This window comes from Musa acuminata, chromosome BXJ3-7, assembly GCF_036884655.1.
Source record: "Musa acuminata AAA Group cultivar baxijiao chromosome BXJ3-7, Cavendish_Baxijiao_AAA, whole genome shotgun sequence".
NCBI classification, from domain to species: Eukaryota; Viridiplantae; Streptophyta; class Magnoliopsida; order Zingiberales; family Musaceae; genus Musa; species Musa acuminata.
The window spans coordinates 6,358,496-6,382,704 of NC_088355.1; the positions used below are offsets into that span (position 1 = coordinate 6,358,496).

The 24,209-nt window shown below is 38.5% G+C and overlaps 3 protein-coding genes and 1 long non-coding RNA gene across 6 annotated transcripts; 3 read left to right on the forward strand and 1 right to left on the reverse strand.

The window, feature by feature from the left end:
• The first annotated feature begins 2 nt into the window (after positions 1 to 2).
• On the forward strand, positions 3 to 8,110 carry LOC135582604 (uncharacterized). Of its 3 annotated transcripts, none has more exons than XR_010498053.1 (11): positions 4 to 282; positions 2,050 to 2,148; positions 2,285 to 2,721; positions 4,062 to 4,131; positions 4,202 to 4,255; positions 5,034 to 5,102; positions 5,270 to 5,335; positions 5,440 to 5,508; positions 7,147 to 7,230; positions 7,780 to 7,859; positions 7,953 to 8,110. XR_010498053.1 is itself a non-coding variant. In XM_065159171.1 (11 exons), the coding sequence occupies exons 1-10, from the start codon at positions 172 to 174 to the stop codon at positions 7,807 to 7,809; spliced, it is 1,089 nt and encodes a 362-aa protein (XP_065015243.1). In that variant the 5' UTR covers positions 4 to 171; the 3' UTR covers positions 7,810 to 7,838; positions 7,952 to 8,110. The 3 variants fall into 3 exon arrangements, 2 of the variants coding, with proteins under 2 accessions (XP_065015242.1, XP_065015243.1); XM_065159171.1 differs by having other exon boundaries at positions 7,780 to 7,838; positions 7,952 to 8,110; XM_065159170.1 differs by having other exon boundaries at positions 3 to 282; positions 7,780 to 8,110.
• A 473-nt stretch (positions 8,111 to 8,583) lies between these two features.
• On the forward strand, positions 8,584 to 12,624 carry LOC135642759 (uncharacterized). Its single transcript, XM_065159166.1, has 2 exons — positions 8,584 to 8,915; positions 9,046 to 12,624. The coding sequence occupies exon 2, from the start codon at positions 9,226 to 9,228 to the stop codon at positions 12,430 to 12,432; it is 3,207 nt and encodes a 1,068-aa protein (XP_065015238.1). The 5' UTR covers positions 8,584 to 8,915; positions 9,046 to 9,225; the 3' UTR covers positions 12,433 to 12,624.
• Positions 12,625 to 14,632: 2,008 nt separating this feature from the next.
• LOC135642245 (uncharacterized) lies at positions 14,633 to 16,932 on the forward strand. The gene is made up of 2 exons (XR_010497912.1): positions 14,633 to 14,803; positions 16,360 to 16,932. It is a non-coding gene; the product is annotated as an uncharacterized LOC135642245 (long non-coding RNA).
• Positions 16,933 to 17,506: 574 nt separating this feature from the next.
• LOC135642365 (probable protein phosphatase 2C 57) lies at positions 17,507 to 22,465 on the reverse strand. Its single transcript, XM_065158469.1, has 4 exons — positions 22,028 to 22,465; positions 19,831 to 20,037; positions 19,302 to 19,513; positions 17,507 to 18,353 (listed from the first exon to the last, which is right to left on the reverse strand). The coding sequence occupies exons 1-4, from the start codon at positions 22,190 to 22,192 to the stop codon at positions 17,786 to 17,788; spliced, it is 1,152 nt and encodes a 383-aa protein (XP_065014541.1). The 5' UTR covers positions 22,193 to 22,465; the 3' UTR covers positions 17,507 to 17,785.
• Positions 22,466 to 24,209: the final 1,744 nt, after the last annotated feature.

The following is a 24,209-nucleotide window of genomic DNA, read 5'->3' on the forward strand; positions in this document are numbered from 1 at the left end:
CCCTAACCACGTCGGCCCGCAACTTCTCCGGTTCACTCCAAAAGTATCGGCGTCTCTTACACGCTCGTTGAAGGGGCGATCGGATTACCTGTGGCCGTTTTACTTCCCAGCTCAAGAAGAGAGGAGAGCGGAAGAAGGAGCAGCAGTTGACGGCTTCGGCGAGTGGTGGCGATGACGTTGGATGATGATAAATCCATCTACGTAGGGGGTCTCCCTTACGACTGCACCCAGGAGGACCTCCGCCGTGCGTTCGATCTCTACGGCGCCATCGTCGACGTCAAGGTCCGTCTCCTACCTTATCTTCGCCGTACCTTCTATCTTCATTTCTCTCGTCTTTGGTTGATTCTGTTGGGCGTCGAACGGCACATCGTTGTTTTAGGGTTTGGATGTACTTGCGATGGCTTGATGTCAATTTTCTCCAAACCCCTAGATTCTCAATGGGATCAGCACCTGGAGCCATGATTCTAGGGAGGATGAGATTGGTGGCAACGGATTTGATTCTCTAGGTTCTTTGCTGCATGAACTGAGAAAGTCCGGAATGCTATTCTGGTCGTAATTTTTCTTTACCTATCAGAATTCGTAGTTGCTTCAAGAAGAATCTTTTTCTTTTTCTGAATGAAAAATAATTATATTTTGCAAACAGTAGAATGTCACCCTGAAATGAGCATCTGGAGAGGATGAATTTTGGTGGCAGTGAATCTGAGTCCTAGGTTCTTAAACGGATGAAATGAGAAATCCCAGTGTGTCATTGTGATCGTGATGAGTGTTGCCTATCAAAAGTCTAAATTGCTTCAAGTAGATAGTTTGTTTACCAAACACAAAAGTATTTTGTATGAAAAACATATATATTGCAAGTGGCAGAGCATCTACTGGAGGTTATAGCCATTATAAGGATGGCAGTTGCAGCTTTGAGTTCCAGAATCTTCATGGATGAATTAATCCTCAATGTCAAGTTGATTGTGATAAACTTTAACTGTTAACATTCAAGAGTTACCTCAAGTGGATATAGTTTCCTCAACAGAAAAGATTTTTTTAATAATAAGAGCTATGTTGCAGCTGAAATTGATATTAAAGTGAAAGAAAGGTGTTTGTTTTACAGTAGTATGTTGATTGTCATTAACTGTTGTTTGATTTTTATGCTACTAGTTGACTAGTGAATTTTGTTCTTTAGAAGTGATGTCTTTCATTGTATGAGGCTATGGAATGACCTAATGTATGTGAAATTAATCCACTTTTTTTTGTGCATATTTTTATGTGGACATCATTGGGATAAAAAGGTGTGAAGCTTAACAAGGATATAGCATTTTGCTGATGAATGGATTCCTATTTTATTGCTGCTACGTAATGTGGGATTTGCAACATGAAGAACTTGGCTATATCTTCAACTCCTAGTTACACATGAATGTTGGTTTTTACTTTTTGGAAGATGATTTCGACCTCTTACATTGTGGAAATTCTCTCCTTTTTGTTTTTCAACTTTTGCCCCTTAATTTGTTCTTCCTATATGAACCCCTATATGCCTGTCCTCATAAATATTAAAGCATCCAGCTCTTTGAAATTATTTTATTCATGATGTAACTGTTTTGGTTTTCTACACTAATCTGTGTTGGCTCTGCATTCCTCATTCTGACTTTTTCTACTTAATAACACCTACCTGAAAGGTGGTTTTGGTTGTCACTGCAAAAAAAACCAGTCTTATGGCATCTTGGGCAGCCAGTTTGCTTTAGTTTCTGTTGCCTCATCTTTTTGTCTTATCTTGGGGTTATGTTTACACTCTAGAAACTGAACACATGTGAAGCCTAAGAAACATTGTGTCAGTTGAAGAAAGGTTTGTGTTTAGCTGGTCAAGTCAACTTGTTATATTCCCCATTACCTTCCTCTTGTGAATCAATATTAGTGAGAGCAATGGTCATACATCAGACTTTTATATGTAATTTTGGCATTGCTAATACTTTTTTCCATGAAATCATTTAGGACAAAAGCTAAGCAGCAAAAAACTCTTCCATGTAGCTAAAATTCTTCATCTTGTCCAACCCTTCATCTCTGCAGATAATAAATGATCGACAAGTTGGAGGGAAATGCTATGGGTTTGTCACATTTAGAAACCCTAGATCAGCTGTTGATGCTATTATGGACATGAATGGCAGGGTATGATTCTTGCTTCTCTTTCCATGCACATTTAATTACTTTTATTTTGTACCTTTATGTGAGTCTTATGTTGACATGAAAACATACATTGTTTTGTATTATTGATTGCCTATGATGTTACAAATTCTTTAACCAGAAAATTGGAGGAAGAGCCGTAAGAGTTAATGAAGTTCATACAAGAGGTGGGAGGCCAAATTTTCAACGTGAAAATTTTCATCGAAATGCTGATAGAGATGATGATTGGGAGAGGGGCAGGGAAAGAGAAAGGGATCATATACAGGACAGAGACCACTATCTAGATCGGAGCAATGAGCGGTTTCGAGATCGTGATAGGCAAAGAGAAAGAGAAACAGATTTTGAGCGTGGACGTGACTTTGATCGAGCAAGAGCACATTCTTTGGATCGAGATCGAGATCGAGAAGATGATGATCATGAACGTGCATGGGAGCGTAATCGAGATCGGGAAGCGGACCGTGATATGGACTGGAACGGTGATAGAGATCTGGACAAAAATAAAGATCATGACATAGACAAAGAACTAGATAAGGAGCAACAGCCAAGACAGCGACATGGGTAATCTCTGGGACCTTTTGACATCAATAGTTATTTGGTTTACATGTCATTTTACCTGCTATGAGACAGTATGCATATTAACAAAGGGAATCTTTGGTGAAAGTCCAGATGCAGTGTGACTATATTTCTCACATGTAACAGCGATCAACTTTTAGTTCTATAATTTCAGTACTTGAACTAAATATTGTCAATCGAGCATATAATTCTCAACAGGCTAATATAGTAGTCATCTGATTTTGTTGGCATGACTTTCTAGTTTACACATCTGAATTGAATTAATTAAGAAAGTTTAAATTTGTTTTTCTTTCTTTAAGTAATGAATGAAAAAATAAATATGAATGTTGATTAAGGGTGGCAATTGCTTTCAAGTTTATAAGCTTTATAATGAGTATTATTTAAATTGAATATATTACAAAAAAAAAAAAAGATCCTTAAACTTAGATACTGCACGTCTAGCGCATGTGAAGCAAGAATCTATACTGAAATTTAGTTTGGACGATGAAGCATTGCAAGATACATATACAGTAAGACTAGTGTTGCTACTTAAACCTGTCCATTCAGACCCTAGGTTACATAGGAATAACATCATTTCAAGCCGAGTCCCATTGAAGGTTTAGGGCCTGATCTGGGTTTAGCTTTTTACCCATACCAAATCTACTCTACAAAATAAATTAAATTAGTTTTACTTGGATAGTCTTTACCTTTTTCTAGTAGGATTCTGTGATAGTTGAAACTTATTATTTTTAAGTGATGCTAGCTTCGGGTTTCTACCTTATATCTAATTTGTCTGTGTTCTTATTAATGGTTTCCATAATGTTCTCTTTTTCTTTCTTGCTTAGAACAATTAATTTTCCTTTTGGTGCTTTTCTATCCTTTTTTTTTTTTCCAAAATAAATCTTCATGTGAACTTGTTCAAAGCTGCTGCTTCGTCCTTCTAAATGTGATTTTTGAATTATGGTTTACTAATTCAGTCTTATTGATTGGACTATTTTGGTTTTGGACCAGGCCCAAAATAAGATATTTTTTCTCGATCTGAACATGCATGTGTCCAAACATCAAATAGTCAGGTTAGAGTCGAATATCTACCCATTTTCTTGTCAGGTACAGGTCCAGTTTCAGAGGTACTTTGACCTTGCCTGACCCTATATCACCTCCAATTTGAACATTGATGCTGGATACAGTTTGAGTAGTTAGCTTCATCTTGCCTCTTTCCAATACATTGTCTCTTAGGAATTTAGTTCATTTAAAATTATAATGCAGCTTCACTGTGTTGTTAGCATTATCTTGAGAAAACTTGTAAACTCTGGAAGAAGTGTTAATTTTATTTTGCTTAACCTCAGCGGTGCTGGTTTCAGTGATCGCCAAAGCAGAGACTTATCATCAAATTCTAGCGATGATTATCGCGGCCAGGTGAAACAAGCAGCAAATTGCTTATCATGCTGTTTCATTCTTTCTCATCCACTTTATTATGTTTGACTAGGTGAAAGAGCAGTTGGAGCTATCCATTCAGAGACGCGAGGAGCTTCAAAAGGAGGTGTTTCATAGTCTGGTTTACTTGAGACTTAATAAATGCATCATCTTAACATATATGTTGAACTGCTTAATTTCTGAAACGAAGTATAACTGAATTGTTTTCATGTTGTGTTCGTCGTATTATGTTCATGTGGGTGTCATTTTAAGTCATGTTCATAGTGCAACATGGTTTTCTTGCAAGTGAAACATAAGATACTTTTTAAGTATGTAAATTTATCTGCTCTACTAATTTGCCTTTGAAAAAGCCCATCTCTTGAACCTGTTTCCTGGTCACAGGATGGTCTATACTCCATAACTCTATACTTTTTATAACTGTGGTTGCCTAGTTGGTCTTATTATGTTCCTATACCTTTTTTGGTTCACCGCTATATTCTTCTAAGGATCATAAAAAACTCTGCAAGTTGCATCTGTTATTTGTGCAACTTTAGCAGCTCAGGTTTTGGCTTACCCTATTTGATCTTTCTTTATTGTCATATAGTTGCTCTATCTTCTAAGGTCTATGATCTTTGTTTCCCAAACACCACATTGGATGTTGGTCATTCATGTTTAACATGCCTTTTCTTCTCTTTTGAGGTGCCTTTTTGCATCATTAATTTGCACTCATGCCTTCTAGGAAATAAGTTGTTTTATCTAGCAAGATGTAATTAGTTGCAGTCATGCTCTTTCCAGTAGAATTGAGCTGTTGAATACCATGCAATTCTCATCAAAAGGATGCTCAATTACATTTCCTAACCTTTCTCCATGAAAAAAATGTATTTTATCCTGTTCTGTTGAATCAGCTTACTATAGTCGGGGAGAAGGTTGAAGAGAAACAACAGCTTGTTTCAGATCTACAAAAGAAATCTCAGGTAACTTCGACTTTGACCACTAGTGTTATTCTCAGCCTGACATTTCATCCTCTCTATGATATAATTTGATTGTTTATGGTCTTTGCTATTTACATTATCAATTCAAACTTTTATTTATTTGCATAACTAATTTCTTCACTGGTTGATACTGCACTTCACAAATACAGAAACTAGAGGATGCACTGGTGGCTGCCAAGAAGCTTACTTCTCAGCGGCACTCAATGCTGATGCAGGTGAATTAGATTACCTGGCTTGCACGTCGTTCTTTTTCTCTGGTTACAACTCTGTTTTCGAAAAAAATAAAAAAGAGATAATTGTCTCTTTTCCCTCTTTGCAGCTGCGTGCTTGTTTTATTCGAGCCCAGGACTTTGCTGAAAGGCTCAAAAGCTCTGAGCAGGAACTCCAGGTCAGTTAACCATGCATCTCTCTTCTTTTCTAAGTTTTTCTTTTCATTAATAATGGCATTGTTATTCACATTATTTTTTACTCGTGGAAGGGTACAGAAGGGATCACATGTGAGGAACATAACTCACATATAATGCTTATTATTGATGGAGTTGTCATTAAATTCTCTGAATTTAAGCATTCTTATCTTAATGAACCCCACTTGCCTACCCCACAGAGCCTTAACTCTTGGAGTTAGCCACTTTTTTCTGGCACCGAGGAAGCATTTTTTATTTGAGTGTAGATCCATGAGGAGAAACTTCTATCCAAGGCTTAGTCAGCTGGCTATCTTGCAGAGACCTCCCTAACTTTTGTTGTTTGTCTTCCCCGATATTTCTCGCCTTGAATCTAGGCAGTGTGTCAGCAACCACAGTCATGCCTTGACATGATACGTCCAACCTCATGTCTCACTCTTCTTGAGGTTGACTTTGACCAGTGATCCGCTGATAAGGTTGAGAATTGTAATCAGGACTAGTTAACCTTGATCCAGGCAGCTAATTCAAAAAATCATAATGCAGCATTCTTCAATTTCCTGTTGATCAGTCTAGGTGTTATATGCCGCAAACTATCAATCATTTTCCCTCAATCAAAGCCTTAACCGTAATGGTTCTCAGTGCCCTCTCCTCCTGCTCCATTCTGTATCTCGTCATCCTTCAAAATTGTCTTTCGCCTTCACTTCCTTCCCTTCTCTTATCTCCTTACTATTAGGAGTCCATAGATCCAATCTCTTCTCCAAAATTCTCTCCCACTCCACCATCATCAATGTTTCATCAATATCCACAACAATCATCAGTGGTGGACTCAGTTGGGCTTCCATGGCCCTAGGTTGACCATCGAGAACCTTTTCCACCAAACGCCTAAATCCTTATTCTCTTTTTCTTTTCTTCATCGTCTTCCTGTTGTTTGTCTTGGAGGAATACGGTTGTAAATTAAGAAGCAGAGAAATGTTGGTGGCTGTGTTAGTGAGGGGTTATGACAATGGTGTTGGGAGGAGCATTGGTTGCAGTTATGGTGCATGCCCGATGCCTTATTGCAAGATTACAATATTGGGGAAGTTGGTCATGACAATGGTGGAGTTGGTTGAAGAGTGTTTGCAACATATGGTAGTGCTAAAGAAGACAGTTACATAATGGTCGTGGTGGTAGTGTTGATATGGTAGAGATGGTGGTAGATGTGGATATTGGTGGGGTGCTGCTTTGATGGGGTACTGGATTGATGAACTGGTGACTGCAGAATGGCTAAGGCAGAGTTGAAGAGAACAAAGTTTAACTAAAACATGAAAAATCAATGGACTGTTCAAATAATGTTGTGCATGCATAAATTGGACAAGAGGAATCTCTTCTGTGTAAACAAGGAGTTCTTTTTTTGGATAGAATAGATCTTACATATAATTTTGGATCATATACAATTTTGCATGTATTAAGTTTCACATGCAAATACTTGCATCGAGCAAGTATTCTTCATGCATAGCTAGATTACATTATGCCCAATGCATTTATGTGTAAGTTGTTGGCATTTATACATCAGATTTTTAGAATTACTAAATGTACCTCTGTGCTAGAAGTCTTGATGTACTATGACCACACTGAACCTGCTGCAGTCTCTTGCCGATGCGGCGATGTTTGAAGTTGATATGGGTGAGGATGCTGGTGCAAGAGATGGACCGTCTTATGCTAATGGACAGGTATGACAAATCCAGGACATATGGGCCAATTTATCTGTATTTTTTGGAGTAATTTCTTCACAATCTGGGGTATAATAGACTTGTAGACGTCTCTTTTTCCAGTAATCTATCGTAACTAAACATACTTTTTTTTCTGAAACAATAACAACGCCTGTCGGCCATCTAAAAACATTTTTCTTTTTGATGCTTAATACATTTTCTTTTCTGTTTAAAGAAAAAAAAACCAACAGATGGTCTGTCATTTCTATATATCCTTATGTTACATCTTCTCCACATAAATTTGATGTGAGTAGCTAAAATAGCCGATAAGATCACCCATTTTCTCCATGATGGGTTCATTGCTATAAAAGCATCTGATAGCCCAGTCATGGTCTTGTACCATTACGAGGGCACAACTAATTTGTACCCTAATGAATACTAATAAAAACTTCATTGAACCAAAGTTATCATTTTTCTTTTGATGAGTTATGAATCATGCTTTTTTTGTTGTCCCATACCCACAAGCAATATGTCTGTATAACTTATACAATGGTGTTGCATCCTTTTCAGATAATTGGCGGAAAGATGCTTGAAAGATAAGGTTCTTTTACCACATCAGCATCGAGAAGTTATTTGATATAATCAGAAGGGTGGGTTTTTGCCTCTCTGTGTGCCGCTTAGTTTATATAAAACATTTCTCAAAGTATCAGTATTTTTATTTTCTTATATCTTCCATGGGTTAGGATCCAGATTTCTTATCTGCCATGTAGCTGATGGTTGGTACCTAAGAAAATTTGAGCCTCTCCTGCCCTGGCCATTTCCCTTGTAAGTTGGTGATTGGCTTTGATAACCAGCATTTATTATGATGTCTGTCTTCTATGAGTAAATTTGTGGGACGTAATTATGGTCGTGTGTCAAAAGGAAACTGAGGTGCTATTTCTGAAGGAGGTGTTCTTTGTGAATTGATCAATCCACCTCCTGTCATATTTAGTTTCTTGTTCTTAATGGAATGCTGCACTTCGCCTAACGCTCTCCTGCAACAAACTTGTCATCTTGTATGAGGACACCCAGCTTTCTAATCCGAGTCTAATGTGCATCCCTCGCTTCCATTGCTTGTAATCCTACTGCTTTCTGATCCGAAACATCACAGCATCAGCTTCTGGTGCCAGAACTTTCAACAACTACAGCTGCTGAAGCCACCACGGCCGTCCACCCTAACGACCAAGTCTCATTACGTTCGGAACAGCGTATGACTTCGTGCCTCGATCGCAGATATGACTTCATATGCAAGTGGAGATTGAGCTAACGCCCGCTCCACATCACGTTCCACCGGATCGAGCCAACGGAATAGGCTCCACTGTTGGTTCTATTATCCGAATTGCCCGCTTCTCACTTGGCCACTGTGGGTCTCTGGTAGTGGCAAATTTGTAATATACATGGATGTCAATGGCTTCTCATCCAATTGGAAACCCGGTCTGTTCACCCACTCAGGTGTGGTGCAAAGTCAACACAGGAAGTCTCCCAACCTATCTCAGCTCCTTCGATCATAGCTCACAACCTGCCATTAAAACAGAAGGGAAAGGTTTCAACTCAAGATCTCATGCCACGAGTGGAATTAAGATCTTGGATGAATGCAGCAGTTCATGCCACACTGAGGACCAAGGAGCGCAAAACCCTATATCTCCCCCCTCTCCCTCCCCCTTCAGGTCAGTCATACCGATCGTCAATCCCCTCTGTTCCAGCCAAGTTGATCTTTTTTGGAGTCGATAGCTAGAATCGAGCTTGTAATCTTATCTGATGTTGTTCTTGTTATTAACCTTTGGAACTCTTCTTCAGAAGAAAAAGAAGATGAGAACTGTTAAAGCTGCTTGATTATGCCACATCTTTGTGTACCTTACTGCTTTGAGCGAAGGAAACTTGGATTTGCTTGTATCATGTAATTTTCCTACAGATAACTGGACCAATTGTGTCTGATAACAATATTAAGGTCGAGCTTTCTGAGTGATCGAATTGGGTATGGATGCCACACTCCTTTTTTTCCTGAAAATGTGGATTCTGGGGATTTTGATGTCCTTCAGCATTACCTCCTCCTACTCGCATCCACCTTACAGAGCTGAACAGGTTGTGGCTGCCGCAGTAGAAGACCCTTTCGAACCCCATGACCATACTCGATTCCCTGAGGTCAAGAAACAATGTAGGTCTTTCCTGTCGTCAGGTCACAATTTGCAGTTGGATGTCAACAGGGCCAATAGCCTCAAACAGGAGTTGTCGTTTGCCAGGGGAGACTGGAGGCAGGCCTCCGGTGAGGCCCCTCTTATGCCGTTTGACACGAGTGATGCTGCACAAAATGTTTCGAACCTTCCTGATCCCTTGCGTCTTGTTACCTTCGCTTTGAACCATGTCGATCTAAACCGCAATTTTCATAGTTCACTCAATGTCAGTGGAGCTTTGGGTTTAGGGATATCCAGGAATGGTACCGCTCCAGAAGCGGTTCGGTATCAGTTCCCAGAATTCCAGTTTTGGCCAGGGAGTTCGCAACTCAGGATTCTTTTTGAAGGTGTTTACACTGAGTCGGAGGAGAATGGTGGAGAGAGGGTTTTGTGTCTGTTGGGAAGTGCTTTGCTCCCTTCCCGTGAGGCAGATTCCGCCAACCCATGGGAATGGGTGAAAGATTCAGGTTTGAACAAGTACCAGCATCCGCTTTTGCAAGACGACCAGATTTTGCTTGTTCTTCGCTACCCCAAGGCCTTCACCTTGACAAGTAGAGCTGTCCGCGGTGAAATGAAGAGTTTGAACAGGCAATCGAGCCCTAGATACTTCGATAAGATTCAGTTGTCTTCCCAGCTTGGTCCTTACTCAAATTATGAGTTTGGATCAGAAAAGCTCATTTCAAAGGCATGCACTCCGTACCCTTATAGAGATGACATAATAGGTAGCCAATTTGAGGTCTATAGAGGATCTGGGTTCTGTGGAATTCTTGATCAGTTTGCCTCTGGTGAGATACTCAACATTGTGCCGGATTGGAACTGTAATTCAACTGATGAGTACTGCAGTACATTGGGGCCTTTTGCATCAGAGAAGGAAATCAATGCAACCGATGGTGGGTTTGCCAATGTTGGGCTTATGATGCAAGATATTAGGTGTGAGCCGAGAATTGGTATGAATAACTTGAGCTATGCAAGAGTGTCTGCAGTGTTTAGAGCCATTCCTCCATGGGAGAATCAGTACATGGTGGCACAGAGGACAGGTCTCAATGGTCTGACTCTTACAGCGGAGGGAATATGGAATTCTTCTGCTGGACAACTCTGCATGGTTGGGTGTCTCGGGCTTGGTAATGGAGGATGCCACTCTCGCATTTGCTTATATGTCCCAACATCCTTCTCCATTAGCCAACGCAATATCATATATGGGAGAATAACCAGTGTCAATAATACAAAGGGTGTCTTGCATTTTCCCTTGTCATTTGAAAAGCCTGTGCACCCACTGGAACTGTGGAATAAAATGAGAAGCAATCCTTTTACTATGTACAAGTACTCGAAGATCAAGCTTGCTGGTGCTTTTCTTGAGAAAAGTGAACCCTTTGATTTCAGTACTATTATAAAAAAATCACTCCTAAGCTATCCAAGAAAAGGGGATGATGGTGATGACATGGTAAATCTTTCCAATCTTGCAGATGATCTCACTCTTCATGTGCCAGCAGTGCCAGAGCCAATACCCAAAGTTCGTATAGAGAGGCCATTCCTTCGGATGGAAGTGCTTTCTCTTGGATCACTGTTTGGCCATTACTGGGCATTTTCTAATGTATCATTCGCAAGAAGCCAGAATCTCCAACCTTCTAAATCTATCTCCACTGAGCAGCAGCTGCTTCTGAATGTATCGGCAGAGCTGACAGTCTCAGGGAATCTTTACACCAATGTTTCAGTTCTCTACTTGGAGGGCATTTATAACCCCATTGATGGAAGAATGTATTTAATAGGCTGCAGAGATGTACGTGCTTCATGGAAAATCCTGTTTGAGAGCATGGATCTTGAAGGTGGATTAGATTGTTTAGTTGAAGTAAAAGTAGAGTACCCACCAACAACCGCACGGTGGCTAATGAATCCAACAGCAAAGTTCTCTATTAATAGTCAAAGAAATGATGATGATCCTCTACATTTTAGCCCAATCAAGCTCCAGACACTTCCTATTTTATACCGGGGGCAGCGTGAAGACATACTTTCCAGAAGAGGTGTTGAGGGAATTCTACGGATTCTTACATTATCAATGGCAATCTTTTCTATTTTAAGTCAACTCTTCTACATCAGAGACAATGGTGGTGTTGTTCCTTACATATCTCTTGTCATGCTTGGTGTCCAGGCACTAGGTTATAGCATTCCTCTGATAACCGGAGCTGAGGCATTGTTTGCAAGATTCACATCCGAATTTTATGAGAACCCATCATATACGCTTGAAAAGAATCAATGGTTCCAGATCATTGACTACATGGTGAAGATTCTTGTGCTGAGTGCTTTCTTACTCACCTTAAGGCTTGGTCAGAAGGTAGTGAAATCTCGTATCAGATTACTCACACGGGCCCCACTGGAACCAGGACGAGTCCCAAGTGATAAAAGGGTACTTCTTATAAGTTTTGGCATCCATGCAATTGGTTTTCTGGGAGTTCTTATAGTGCATTTTGTTAATGCCTCTCGGAGACCTGTTTACCAGGAGGAATACTTGGACCTGAGAGGGAATAGCCATAAAGTGCATGAATGGGGAAATCAACTAGAGGAGTACATAGGTCTCATTCAAGATTTCTTTTTGCTTCCTCAAATCATTGGTAACTTTTTATGGCAAATTGATTGCAAACCACTGAAGAAAACCTACTACATTGGAATGACAGTGGTTAGGCTTCTTCCACATGTTTATGATTTTATAAGGGCTCCAGTTTTCAATCCATACTTCTCAGAGCAGTATGAATTTGTGAACCCAAGCTTAGACTTCTATTCTAAGTTTGGGGATATTGCAATTCCAGTGACTGCAGCTGTTTTTGTTGTTGTGGTGTATGTTCAGCAGAGATGGAACTATGATAAACTAAGTCAGACACTGAGATCAGGGCAGAAAAGACTTCTTCCTTTGAGTTCCAGGGTCTATGAGAGGCTGCCGTCAGTGTCATTTGAAGCAGAACTTGTTTCTGGTGTCAATGAAACTGAAACACAGGGAAATTTGGACAAGGAGGAAACATAATAGACACTTGGGAATGTGTTTCCTGATATGCTATCTAGGTACTAATGTAATGTCTTACCAATAATGTTTTTGAAGCGCAGAACTCTTTTTCTCTTTTGGAATAAAGCTGTAGTTGGACCATGAAGATAATCTGAATTTCGACAGGTAAAAAGATGCACTCTCATATTGCAAGATTGCCTAAAGATTTTCTTACCATTGGATCAGCACCACTTCTATTATGCGTGGGTTGGTTTTTCTTTTTCTTACTTTTTAAAATCTGTTTTATTATGGCTAACATCTCCTATTTATGTTATGATTACCAGGATTTTGAAACATGAAATTATCTCATTACTTCTGGAAACTGACTACAGATTAGTCTTATATGCTGAAATGTTGATCATGAAAAAAAAAAATCAATTATATTGGTTTTATGTGTATTCTAAATGATACCAAGGGTACATATAATTAGAGTCAAGGTGATGTTGCTAGTACTGATATTTCATAATTCAGGACATTGGATGTGCATCATTAAATCAAAATATGTGAAAACTCTATATTAAAAAGCTAGAGATTCTATTAGCAAAATTGTATTAGAGAGACCAGAAACTTTACTTGCACATGTGTTGAAGATTAGGCTGATAGATGTTCTAAATGAAGCAAATTGCATGGGTTGTGTACCTCAAAAAGCCTGCTGGGTATGGACCAAATAATACCTGACAGAAAATTTGAATGACTTGTGGAGTTTGCAAAATCTTTCCTTGCAGACGACAGTTATGTGGCACTGTACCCTGAAAGCATGATTAGGATGTTATCTATGGAGTATGAGTTCAACATTGCAAGACATGGCATGTGTTACACACTACTATTTGTGTCGTCCTGTTTCGACTACAAGCAGCAGCAACTATTTACAATTATGTTCTATTTTTTCTTGGCAAAATGTTCATTTGGTAACTGAAAGATCCGTCTGTTGTGGTGATTTGATGGGGACATGAACTGTTCATGTCAATTTTGTGAGAGGTTTGAGTGGCTGCTCAACTTCTTTTCTCAATTTTGTAGCCTTTTCTTCTGCTTCAATGAATGAAAACAAGTTGTGGCCAACATGAAATGTTGAGATTGTTTTAGTACTACGACCTAATAAACAATTGAACTAAAGAGCCCCGGGAACAGATTTCAGTCTCCAGAGGTATCAAAACCCACATCACTTTTCTTTTAATCCTCTTTCTTTGCATTTTTTTTATCTGAACAAATTTAAGATTGCAGTACAGATACACTAGTGTGAGACTGGGGATGAGGTATAGGCAGCAAGCAACACTGCATGGATATGAATGTTGGATTGGCTTGAGATCAAAGTGTAAATGTATGCAGAACATCATGTTCATTACTTCTCCAAGCTCAAATTTGTTAATTGATGTAGCCAGAACTACATCAAAAGTATGTTATATGTGAGGAGATCAAAGTTGTTCTGATGATAGAGAACTACTGCTCCACAGATGATGTCAGATTAAACTCTGATGAGTTTGGCAGATGGTGCAAACATGCTCACAACTCAGTAGTCTTCCAGCCACTTCAAATAAAGAGCAATGAGCAGCAAATAATCTTCAACTTGATATTATTTTCTTGAAATAAGAAAATTAGAAGAGAAATGAGAGAGAGAGAGAGAGAGAGAGAGGACATTGGGAAAATTTTATCAGGTTGGATTGAGAAGAGAAAGGATACCAACTCCATTGTTTCTTTTGGGAATTGTCTCTTCTGTATCCAAACAAATGGGGAAACACCATTCAACTCTCTGTGATAACTCTTTTAACCCTTTCAACTATATGTTTTTGTATCTTTCAGATTGTATAATACTATTTGGATGATTGACGTGTTCGACTAGCTAAGGTTGTATGCGTTGATTTACGTCTTTTCTTTTTTTTATTTTGATCTAATATGAAAGATTGAATTGGTCGAATAAAATAGTAGAAATATTATGTGTGGGAAATGATAATTATTGGGATCCTCATTTACCACATAAATATAGTTGCATACTTTGTGATATATAGCTGAATCCCAAAGCGTTTTATTAAAACTATGATATGATCAATAATAGGCGTTATTTCCGTTGGTTTTTTATATTCATAAAAGATGACGGCCCAATGTTATAAATGATTATAACGGTTTCAAGATTTGCTGTTGTATCGTTACGATGGGTCTTTTTATTTACCTGCGGAAAAGGAGCGAAGGTCGAATGGGATGCGGAGATCCGATTTTAAACTGCAATGATAGGGTTCCGCTCACCTTTCTTCCTTCCCGTGCCTCTCATGAAGTCGCAGGCAATCGAGGGTTTCTCGGCGAGTGGGGTAAAGGACGAGATCTTGTACCTGATTCAGCGCTGCTTCTCGCGATCTCGATGGTAAGATTGATTTTAGTTTCCGGAATCAGACCCGTCGTAGCGAGATGCATCCCGTGCTAAATTTGTGTAATTCTGTATATTTTTTTTATAGGTTTTGGTGAATTTGGTCTGAAATTGTTCGGTTTTATGTTTGTTTCACCATATTTTCTCGATGTTATGCCTCTGTACCTAATTCATGCTGCATTTGTGGGCTTTTCCTCTGTTTTGTGACTTAAAAGATTGGTATTGGTATTCAACTTTCTCAAAAGCTTCTCCTTTTCGCTTGCTTTTGGTGCCTACTTTCTTCTAGCGTTTAGAAAATATCAAAATATCCTATTAGCAGTACCCTTTTTTTTCAGTGTGCTCTATTCCAGCCAGTTTGGTTTGTGGTTTCCGACTTATCTTCCCACCCAAAATGTAGGTAAAGAAGTCCTGCTATTAATTTTCATTGTGGGTTATTATATTGTTAACCTTAAGGCCAGTTAATGTGTATTGCAAATTTTGATATGTTTATGAATCTACGTTTCTTTTAAGAATACATATGCCAAGTCTACTGATCTTCTCCTCTCGTCATCCCCAGCCTGTTCGTAGCAGATATGGCTTGATAAAGCGAAAGATAGGTTGAATACCAATGCAAACCAAGATTTAATATCCGAACTACAACTAATAGACTAGATTTCATTTTGTCCTGTCATCTTTTAATTTTTCTGGGTGCGTGAAATTTTATAACACCTCGATTTAGTTGCACATTGGAAGTGGTCAAAGACTCGGATTGATTTATAATTGCCTGCTTAACATTCTAGTTTAGCATTTTGACACAGTTGTTGAGGCTTCATGATATCGGATTGGATTCTAACAATTGATATTAGAACCGATCTAATATTATGACATGATGAGAGGTTCGAGTAGAAAAATAGATGGAATTAGAAAGCATGTTGAGTCGTAAAGGTCTATACCTCACATTCTCATACTAGGGTCTGATTTTGAATGTCAAACCCCGTTGAGTGAGGGAGATGGTATGTCTCACATGCACCATTGGACCAGCCATGTTTCGTTTTTGTTCACTTGGAGTTGCATTTTACCTGAGTCGATGGCAGAGTTCAACTTCTGTATGAGAATCCTGAAAGGATATCCTTTTATCTGGACCAACAGCTTCAGTAATCTTGTGGATAAATTCTTTTGAGGCTTAAGTCTGCTGCCTGGTTCCAAAAGGGTGTTCACGTTAATTGTGGACCGTAAAAAACATCTTACTAATCAATTTGTTTAATGAACAATTGGTGGGCAAAAAACATCTCCATTCTCCTTTTTACAAATTTTATCTCATTTTGCGATTTATATTTATGTAAAGAAAGTTCATAGTTGCTACTGGTCTACATAGAAATTTGTATTAAGGAAATCATGCTGGAGTTTGTGAACTTATTCTGATTAGCTCATGATTCTAACAAGTGTGTAATGATAGTTGATTTTGATTGGGATTGTCTGCATATTTTTTCTTTATTTATGTCAAACTTTAATTTTTAACTTAGGCTGAGATGTCATATTTTAGATGTCTTACCCTACATGCTTTATTCTGGCAGTATTAGCTATATGGTTCTTTAGTGAGCACCACAATGGGAGTAGCAATTTGGTAGAATTCACAGATGGACCGGACTATAAGGGGGATGAACAGCAGAGTGAGGACTATCTTTTTAAAATTGTTATGATTGGTGACTCTGCTGTTGGAAAATCGAATTTGCTAGCAAGATTTACCCAGAATGAATTCTACCCGAATTCCAAGTCCCCTATAGGTGTTAAATTTGAACTCGGAAGATGGAAATTGATGGGAAGGAAATCAAAGCTTAGGTATGGGATACAGCGGGTCAGGAACGTTTCAAGGCCGTAACATCTGCCTGCATATTATGGGGGGAGCTGTAGGAGCTCTTCTGGTGTATGATATCAGCAGGCATCAGACCTTTGACGGCATCGGTCGGTGGCTGAACGAACTACATGGTAAGCACCAAATCTTCATTTATGTTTTTAACGAGTGTCACTTAAAAATACTGAACTATAACTATGTTGGCATTCCGTCTTTTAGTCTTAATTGTTAGGAGTTGCCACATAAATCATGTCAACAGGTTCATAGATATTTAGTGTTTGGTTCGGTTCTTACAGTTGCTGATTGCCAATGCCTAATAATGGAGTTCCTGAGTTCCCGTAAGAAGCTGCAGAAGTTTTCAGTATTCTGATCGATCATTGCATCATTTCCACTTATCACAATCACACCATTCATTCACAGCCTATACTGACATCCATCATCACCGAATACATAATAGAAATATTAAAATTAATTTTTTATACATCATTTTATTATTTTTTATTATATCTTTCGTCGATAAAATCAATAACGATAAATAAAAAAAATATTTTTTTAGCATAGATCAAAATACTAAGATCACAACCAAAAGTTGCAGTAGCATAAAAAAATCATCTCAAACATTTAGTTGGAGTGAATCGGGACAGTGTACTTGAAAGACTCGAGGCATGATTGTGTCTTCTTCTGGCATAACACAAAGAAAGTGATGCTGACAATAAAATAAAATAAAACCAAAAGGAAATTTCACAATGGAAAGCCTCGATCCTGAAGAGCACACAACAGGAATAGCTTTCAGGAGCTAGATTTATACTGGGGAGATCCTCAACAGAGGGAGGGCTTTGCTGGCATTCAAAACAAATGTACACGACCACTAACTCAATCAGGCATTTCCTTAGCCTTTATGATGAAGAGCTGCACTGTAAACAGCCTAGTCGGCATGCCTTAGCAAGTAAATAGGGTCTTGTTCTTGTGCCAATAGTTGAATGGAAAAACAGAAACTCAGTGTAGATGGGAATCAGCCGCCGCATATGTTACAGTTGGGCAATAACAAAATCTCACCACCGAAAAAGAGACTACCACGCTAGGCAGCTAATCTAAGATCCACCTAAGAATCACGGAGAGAACAACCGGACATTCGGTGATAGCCTACCTCAATCCGCCAGACTATCTAGGAAGCTTTGCAATTCCCTAAGGCCCTCCGCTGATATGCTTCTTTGAACCCGAGGCCGTGGAGCAGTCAGCACAGGAGGCGGCTTTGACTGGAAGCACACTAAAACCACTGCAAGATTGTCGCTGCTCTTCCTCTTCAGGGCTTCGTCGACCAGTTCCTTGCAGCAGGCGGCTGGATCATTGTGCTCTTGGAGCTTCCTGCGTGCAAAGTCCACCGCATTCTGGCTGAGGAAAACATCCCAGATTCCATCACAACCCAGAATCAGAAACTCATCATCCTCGGTCAGCCTCATTTTCATCACCTCGGGTTCTGCACTGAGAGGGCCCAAGCCATCGTGATCCTTCATCCCATTTATGTGCCAGTCCCCTATGGCACGGGCCACATTAAGCAGCCCGTTGAGGTAGCCATCGTAGACATGACCCCCCAAGGCTTCAATTCGCTTCCGCTCCTTACTGCAGGCTGGCTTGTGATCATGAGACATCTCAATGGCCTTTCCACGGCGGCAAAGAACAGCCCGGCAGTCTCCAGCATTTCCAACCACCAGTGACCTGTAGAATCAAGAAAGGAAACATTTGACAACATGAAATGAATGCTCGAAAATGACAGGGCAACTTGAAATATGCCACTGGGGATGGTTCTGCTGGTACATTCCCCATCTATTTGACTGCATATATCCATCAACATCAATGTTTGGTACACAACAACCACACTACAAATCATTCAAAATGTTAACTTCCAATTTAATTAGTACCTTCCCATTGCAGGTGTTAAGTAACATGTTTATTAAGAAGTTTTACATATAGAATATAGGGTGTTATTACTCCAACAGAAGCGGACTTATAAGATTCTATAAAAATTCTGCATGGTTTATTGCCTACTGAAACAATTACAATAAAGCAAAAATACATAAAATATTTAATCTAAACAAATATATCTGAGTACATCTACGATAATAAAACAAATGCTCAGGTTATACCAAGAACTATTTCTTAGCTCACATGATCTAATACAGCAGATCATATGGACTACTTTCATGATTATAAAAATAATAAAGAGAAAAATTAAGATGGGTGCGAAATAATTGATTAACGAACTTGAGCACAAAGTGGTCCTGACAATGGTAACATGTGCAAACTATTCATAAGCAAAACTAGCAAAAGATCTACTATGATCATGCACAACATATTAAGCAACCATCTCGTTAACAAGTGTATGTGTAAACTGGTCAGATGTCAATTCCTATTTAAAATGAAAAATAAAACATAATTCAATCTAAAAGAAATGACAAATTAACCAATGAGGATATCTTCTTTTATCACCAACTTTGCACCTCTATCTAAAAAAGAAACGACAGGAGGATCAAAGTAATGAATATAAATTTCTTTAAACACTGGGAAGATCTTCCAGTTCAAAAGGTGAAAAACACACTTAGGAGTACAACTAACAAAAGTGTCAAAGACCCTTCTCAATTGAAAAATGTAAAGCAAAGGCCTGACCTTCCAATAACTAGTGCAGCCAGTGCAGTCGTCCCGGAAGCAAGAGACGAGTTGACAGAGCAGACTTCTTGAAAAGCAGTATCTGTCTGCAAGAATGCAGAAGCAACCGCTCTCTCAATCTCCTTTGGAAAATCCTCATCCTCAAGGAGAAATCTAGGCAAGTTGTTGCAAGCAAAATCTGCAGCATGCCTTCCGCCATGCCCATCAAAAACCTGCCAACAGTGTATTTTTACACAATCAAAGTTAGCAACAGGTGAGAATGCAGCAATGTAAAGATGAAGTCTAAAAAAACGACAGTAAGAAAGTAGACTTCGTGATCCATCTATAGTATGTCACAGTATCTACATACGTAGTTCAGGATAAAATCAACATAATGCAGTCCCGGCTGAGCAGCATTTTACAGAACAGAATATACTAATGACTAAATATGAACTTTGCTTGGAAAGGATTCAAGATCTTTGTATGGCAAGTTCACCATATTTATTGGAACGCTATATTAAAAAAAGAAAAGAAAAGAAAGGTCATGTACCCCGTAGAAGGCACTAGGCCCTTCTCCATAATTTTGGAGCCCATAATCTAGAATGAAATTGTCAGAGCAAACATATGCATCCTCCATGGTATGCCGGAATCCTATATCAGTCCAAGCCCCAGACCGTAGAATTGGGAGAAAGTCAGTTTCACAACCCTCACTGCTTTTCTCAACCTCAATAGTAACGTCCAGCAGTTTTGTCTTTGCCTGCAGCATTAACTTCTATTATGAGACAAAATCATTGTGGTAACCACAGAATCTATTGTGGCAATACTGAAGTTACATGGAAATAAGTCTAAGTTATTACACAAGACCTACTATTTAAGAAAATTCTGTTTAATGTTGCTATATCGTCAGTTGCAATTTTTTTGTAAATATCACGAGTCCTGCTAGTAGCATTTCTACTGCAAATTGTAATTTTGTCCATTGATGGGCTAAGATACATCCATCAAATTTTAAATATAAAATCAGCCATAAACATCATGATAACAGAACAGGTTAGAGGACTTTTCTACTATTAATGAAATACCAATACGGAAAAAGGACAAAAAATATCAACTATCTCCAAGAAAGCCCACAAAAATGTTTTATCCTACAATATAAATTTCCATTGATCAGCTTATATTCCTCTTGCTTTATATTTTTCCTGGATTGAGTAGTAGTTCATTTTTCTTTCATATCAATTAAAAGCCCAAGTTTCATCAGATGCTTTCAATGAAAATGTTACCTGAAAAAACAGTCAAAGAAGCAATATCACATAGAGGACCCACCTACCATGCTAACAGGATTCATGCATTATATCTAAAGAAACATGTGGACAATTAGAGCTTGTTTTTTCTTAAAAACTTGTTAAATAGATGAAGTAACAGATTTTTGTTGTTAAAGCGCACCAATGAAGTCAAAGAATGACTACTACATGAAACTCTCTTATACATAATAGATTCATAATATAAACACTGTAAGAAACAATCTGAGGTTTAAAGCATTATTGTCACTTGGAAATGGACATGCATGTAAAGTTGTAAATAAAAGATCATTACAGAAGCATTAAAAGTTATATACTCTAACTCGCCACTTATGAAAAAAGAAAATTTTGCAAAGGGCAAGTGATTTGAGTCTAGGATCTTTGTGATAAAATTTTAAAGTCTTTACCATAAAACACCTTTCCAATTACGAAAAACTAGCTAAAACAAGATACATATACATCATTATTAGGACAAACTAGTTGTATATATTCACAATGTCAACAAATGATAGCTTTTAATAGAGCAACAACATCTTCCACAAATACAATGGATAACCATTTTTATCTAAGTTGTTATATTATAAAGTAATGGACAAACTCATGATACAACTGCTAAAAAAAGAACAATCATGTGATTTAAGACACAACGAGAAAGTCATGACAAAGTAAGAAGTTGAAGTTCTTCTAGAGTCTTGATAAACTATATGATTCAATTCATGCAATTTTACTAAACTCATAATAGATAAACTTATTAGGAATGTTATTCCATGACGTATGTTATAAGTTGTATATGTTATAGATAAAATAATCAATTAGACTAGGAAATTGGAATACATGTTTTCACATTTTCTATGATCATAACCCAATATTTCTTTTCCAATACACTTCCACAGCACTTATGGCAGAGTCTCATGAAGGTGAATAAATTACACATTACACCATCTACCAATCAACAAACTAACCATGGTGGTGTTCAACAAAAGAGACAACATCAAACTTGTTAAACATCTCATCAATAAAATTTGCCTTAGTTAATGCAACGTGAAGAGCTCTACTTTCCAGCAACATCATTTAAGTGCATTCTTAAATGCTAGCCACATCATTATTCGAACACATTCTTTTTTTATAGTCAATCTCGCCAGCACAAGAAAAGAAAGGAGAAAAACCCTAAAGCTTAGATCTTTATGATGCAGACAACAATGTCTTCGCTGCAAATTGATATCAGCGTGCACAAAAACATATAAATACACTAATCATTTTGATCTTGAAAAAAAAAAGGCAGAAACAAGAACGACAACAATTCGGAGTCGTCTACATAAATCCTGACACAATCGGTGCTTCGAATTTTACGGAAAAAAATGTCGAAATACTAGCACAGATACGACATTATAAAGATCAAATCTAACGAACGAAAAATATTGGAAAAGAACAAGAAGACGGAGGAGGACTTACAAGGGAGTCATGGCGACCGAGAGCCGACTTACAAGGTGACTCGCCATGGGCCCCGCCCAAGAACTGCCGATACGCTCCAGCGAAAGGGTTTGGCGGCCGACCGTCGCTTGGTCCCCCATTCTTTCCAATACCATCATCACCACCACCTCCGAAGCTCCCCTCCATCTTGTCACATCCCACCTTCTCCCTCTCAATCAGCTCCACGAAACCAACCGACCGCAGATAAGAAACGCCCACCCGAAGAGACGAAGCCAAAGAACGAAACGGAAAGAAAACCACCGAACGGAATCCCAAACGGTGAGCTAAGAAACCGACGGCAGAAGAATTCCCAGAGTGGCGATCGCTTCGCAGGCACGCCTCCTCCCTCGATCTCCACGCAAAAAGGGGAAGCCAAAGGCCTCTCCACCCTTTCTAGGGTTTTCAGGGTTTGCTTGCGGGCACGGGCTCGAGCACGGCACAGGCCAAATCGAGACGGACTGTACGCTTTGGTACCCGCCTAGGAACAGACGACCGGATCCCGTTCAGTGACTCTGCTGGAAATAGCGCTTGCAATTGTGTCCTCGAGAGCCCAACTCCTCGCAACGGACGGTTCATGGATGTCTCCGGCCTCCGGTGGCTTCCTGGCTCGAAACGTGTCCAAATTTTAAGCGACCTGTCCGTCAATCGAGCGTGTAATGGAGGAACGCATCTTACACCCGGTCGCATAGAAACAATAGTAAGAGAGGATACTGACCGTTCGATTTATAAAAGAGACGGACGAGATTTTTTGTCACGTGTACACGTTCGTGTGAGTTAGAAGGGTGGGATGGCGGACGCACGTGGAGGTAGGCTACTTCTCGAGGCGCTCCCCGACGTGATAAGTGCACCCCCTCGTTGAGACAGACGGGATCGTTTTGCGCCGGAATCGGCTGGTTGGTATCAACCACAAGCCAGCTATGAGTAGATAAGGGAGGTATAGGGGGTGCGTTTATCGGAAGGCCGTATAGTGGAGAGATCGTATCGAGTCGTCCGGCGTTTCCTGTACAAATGGATGATGTACGACTATTGCCACGAACAGGTCCGAGGAAGATTCCGTTCGTATCAGATTGGATCTGTTTGTATATAATTCCCAGGGATTATTTCTTTTCTTATTTTTTAGGCACTCGAATTTATTTTTATTTACAGAGATAAAATTCGCGTCTATTAATCCTTATATTTTGTATTTATAAGAGCCTTGAGAGCTTACTTACCATTTTATAGATATATATTATTAAATATATCAATATTCTTTGAATTCAAAATTAATTTTCATTATTTTAGATATCGGATCAATCTCAATAATCTGTTAAACTCGTACATACCGATATATTGATACATAATATCAATATTTATTGATGATTTACTATAAGAAAAGGAAAAAAGATGAAAGAGAAATATGTGAAAAAGAAAGAAAAATAAATATATATTTAGGAAGAGATGAAAGAAGAGGAAAACAATAAGAGGTGGGACTTGAAAAGAAAAAAAAAAAAAAAGGGAAAGAATCATGGTGACAATATTGTCATGAACCAATGGCGTCATGGAACAACAATGGTAGTAATGACATCGTAAAACAAAGGTGAGGTAACGGTAGCAATGCCAATAACAATATTGTAAGAAAAAAAAAAAACTCATGTTCATGAGTCCTTTTTTTTATAAATAGGTCATCCTAAACAGGAGTGCTTGGCACATCAACCATAAACATATTAGTACTGCATCATTTGTTTTGGAAGATACAATAATCCATGTTCAAAATGATAAAATGTTATAGATAATTTCTTATGAAATCCTCATATTTTGAACTTTTATGAATTGCATCATATTTCAATTTAAAGCTTATCATTTGTAACCCTCATTTTTAACATTGATAAAAGCTTTTAAAATATAATATAAATAACTTAATGTTATTTATAATTATAATATTATTGATTTTATCTTTTTTCTCTCTTATTTTGTTCTTGCTATGTTATCATCGATATCGTTCAATCTTGTTTTATATCATTTGACCCCACCTAATATTATTTTTCCAGGAGGAGAGAGAATAAAGAGCGGAAAAGAAAAAAAAAAGAATAAGAAAGAGGAAGCATAAGATAACGAAGAGATGAAGAGGAAAGGGTAGATGAAATTAATATTTATCTTAATTTTATAAAATAATTTTTTTATATAA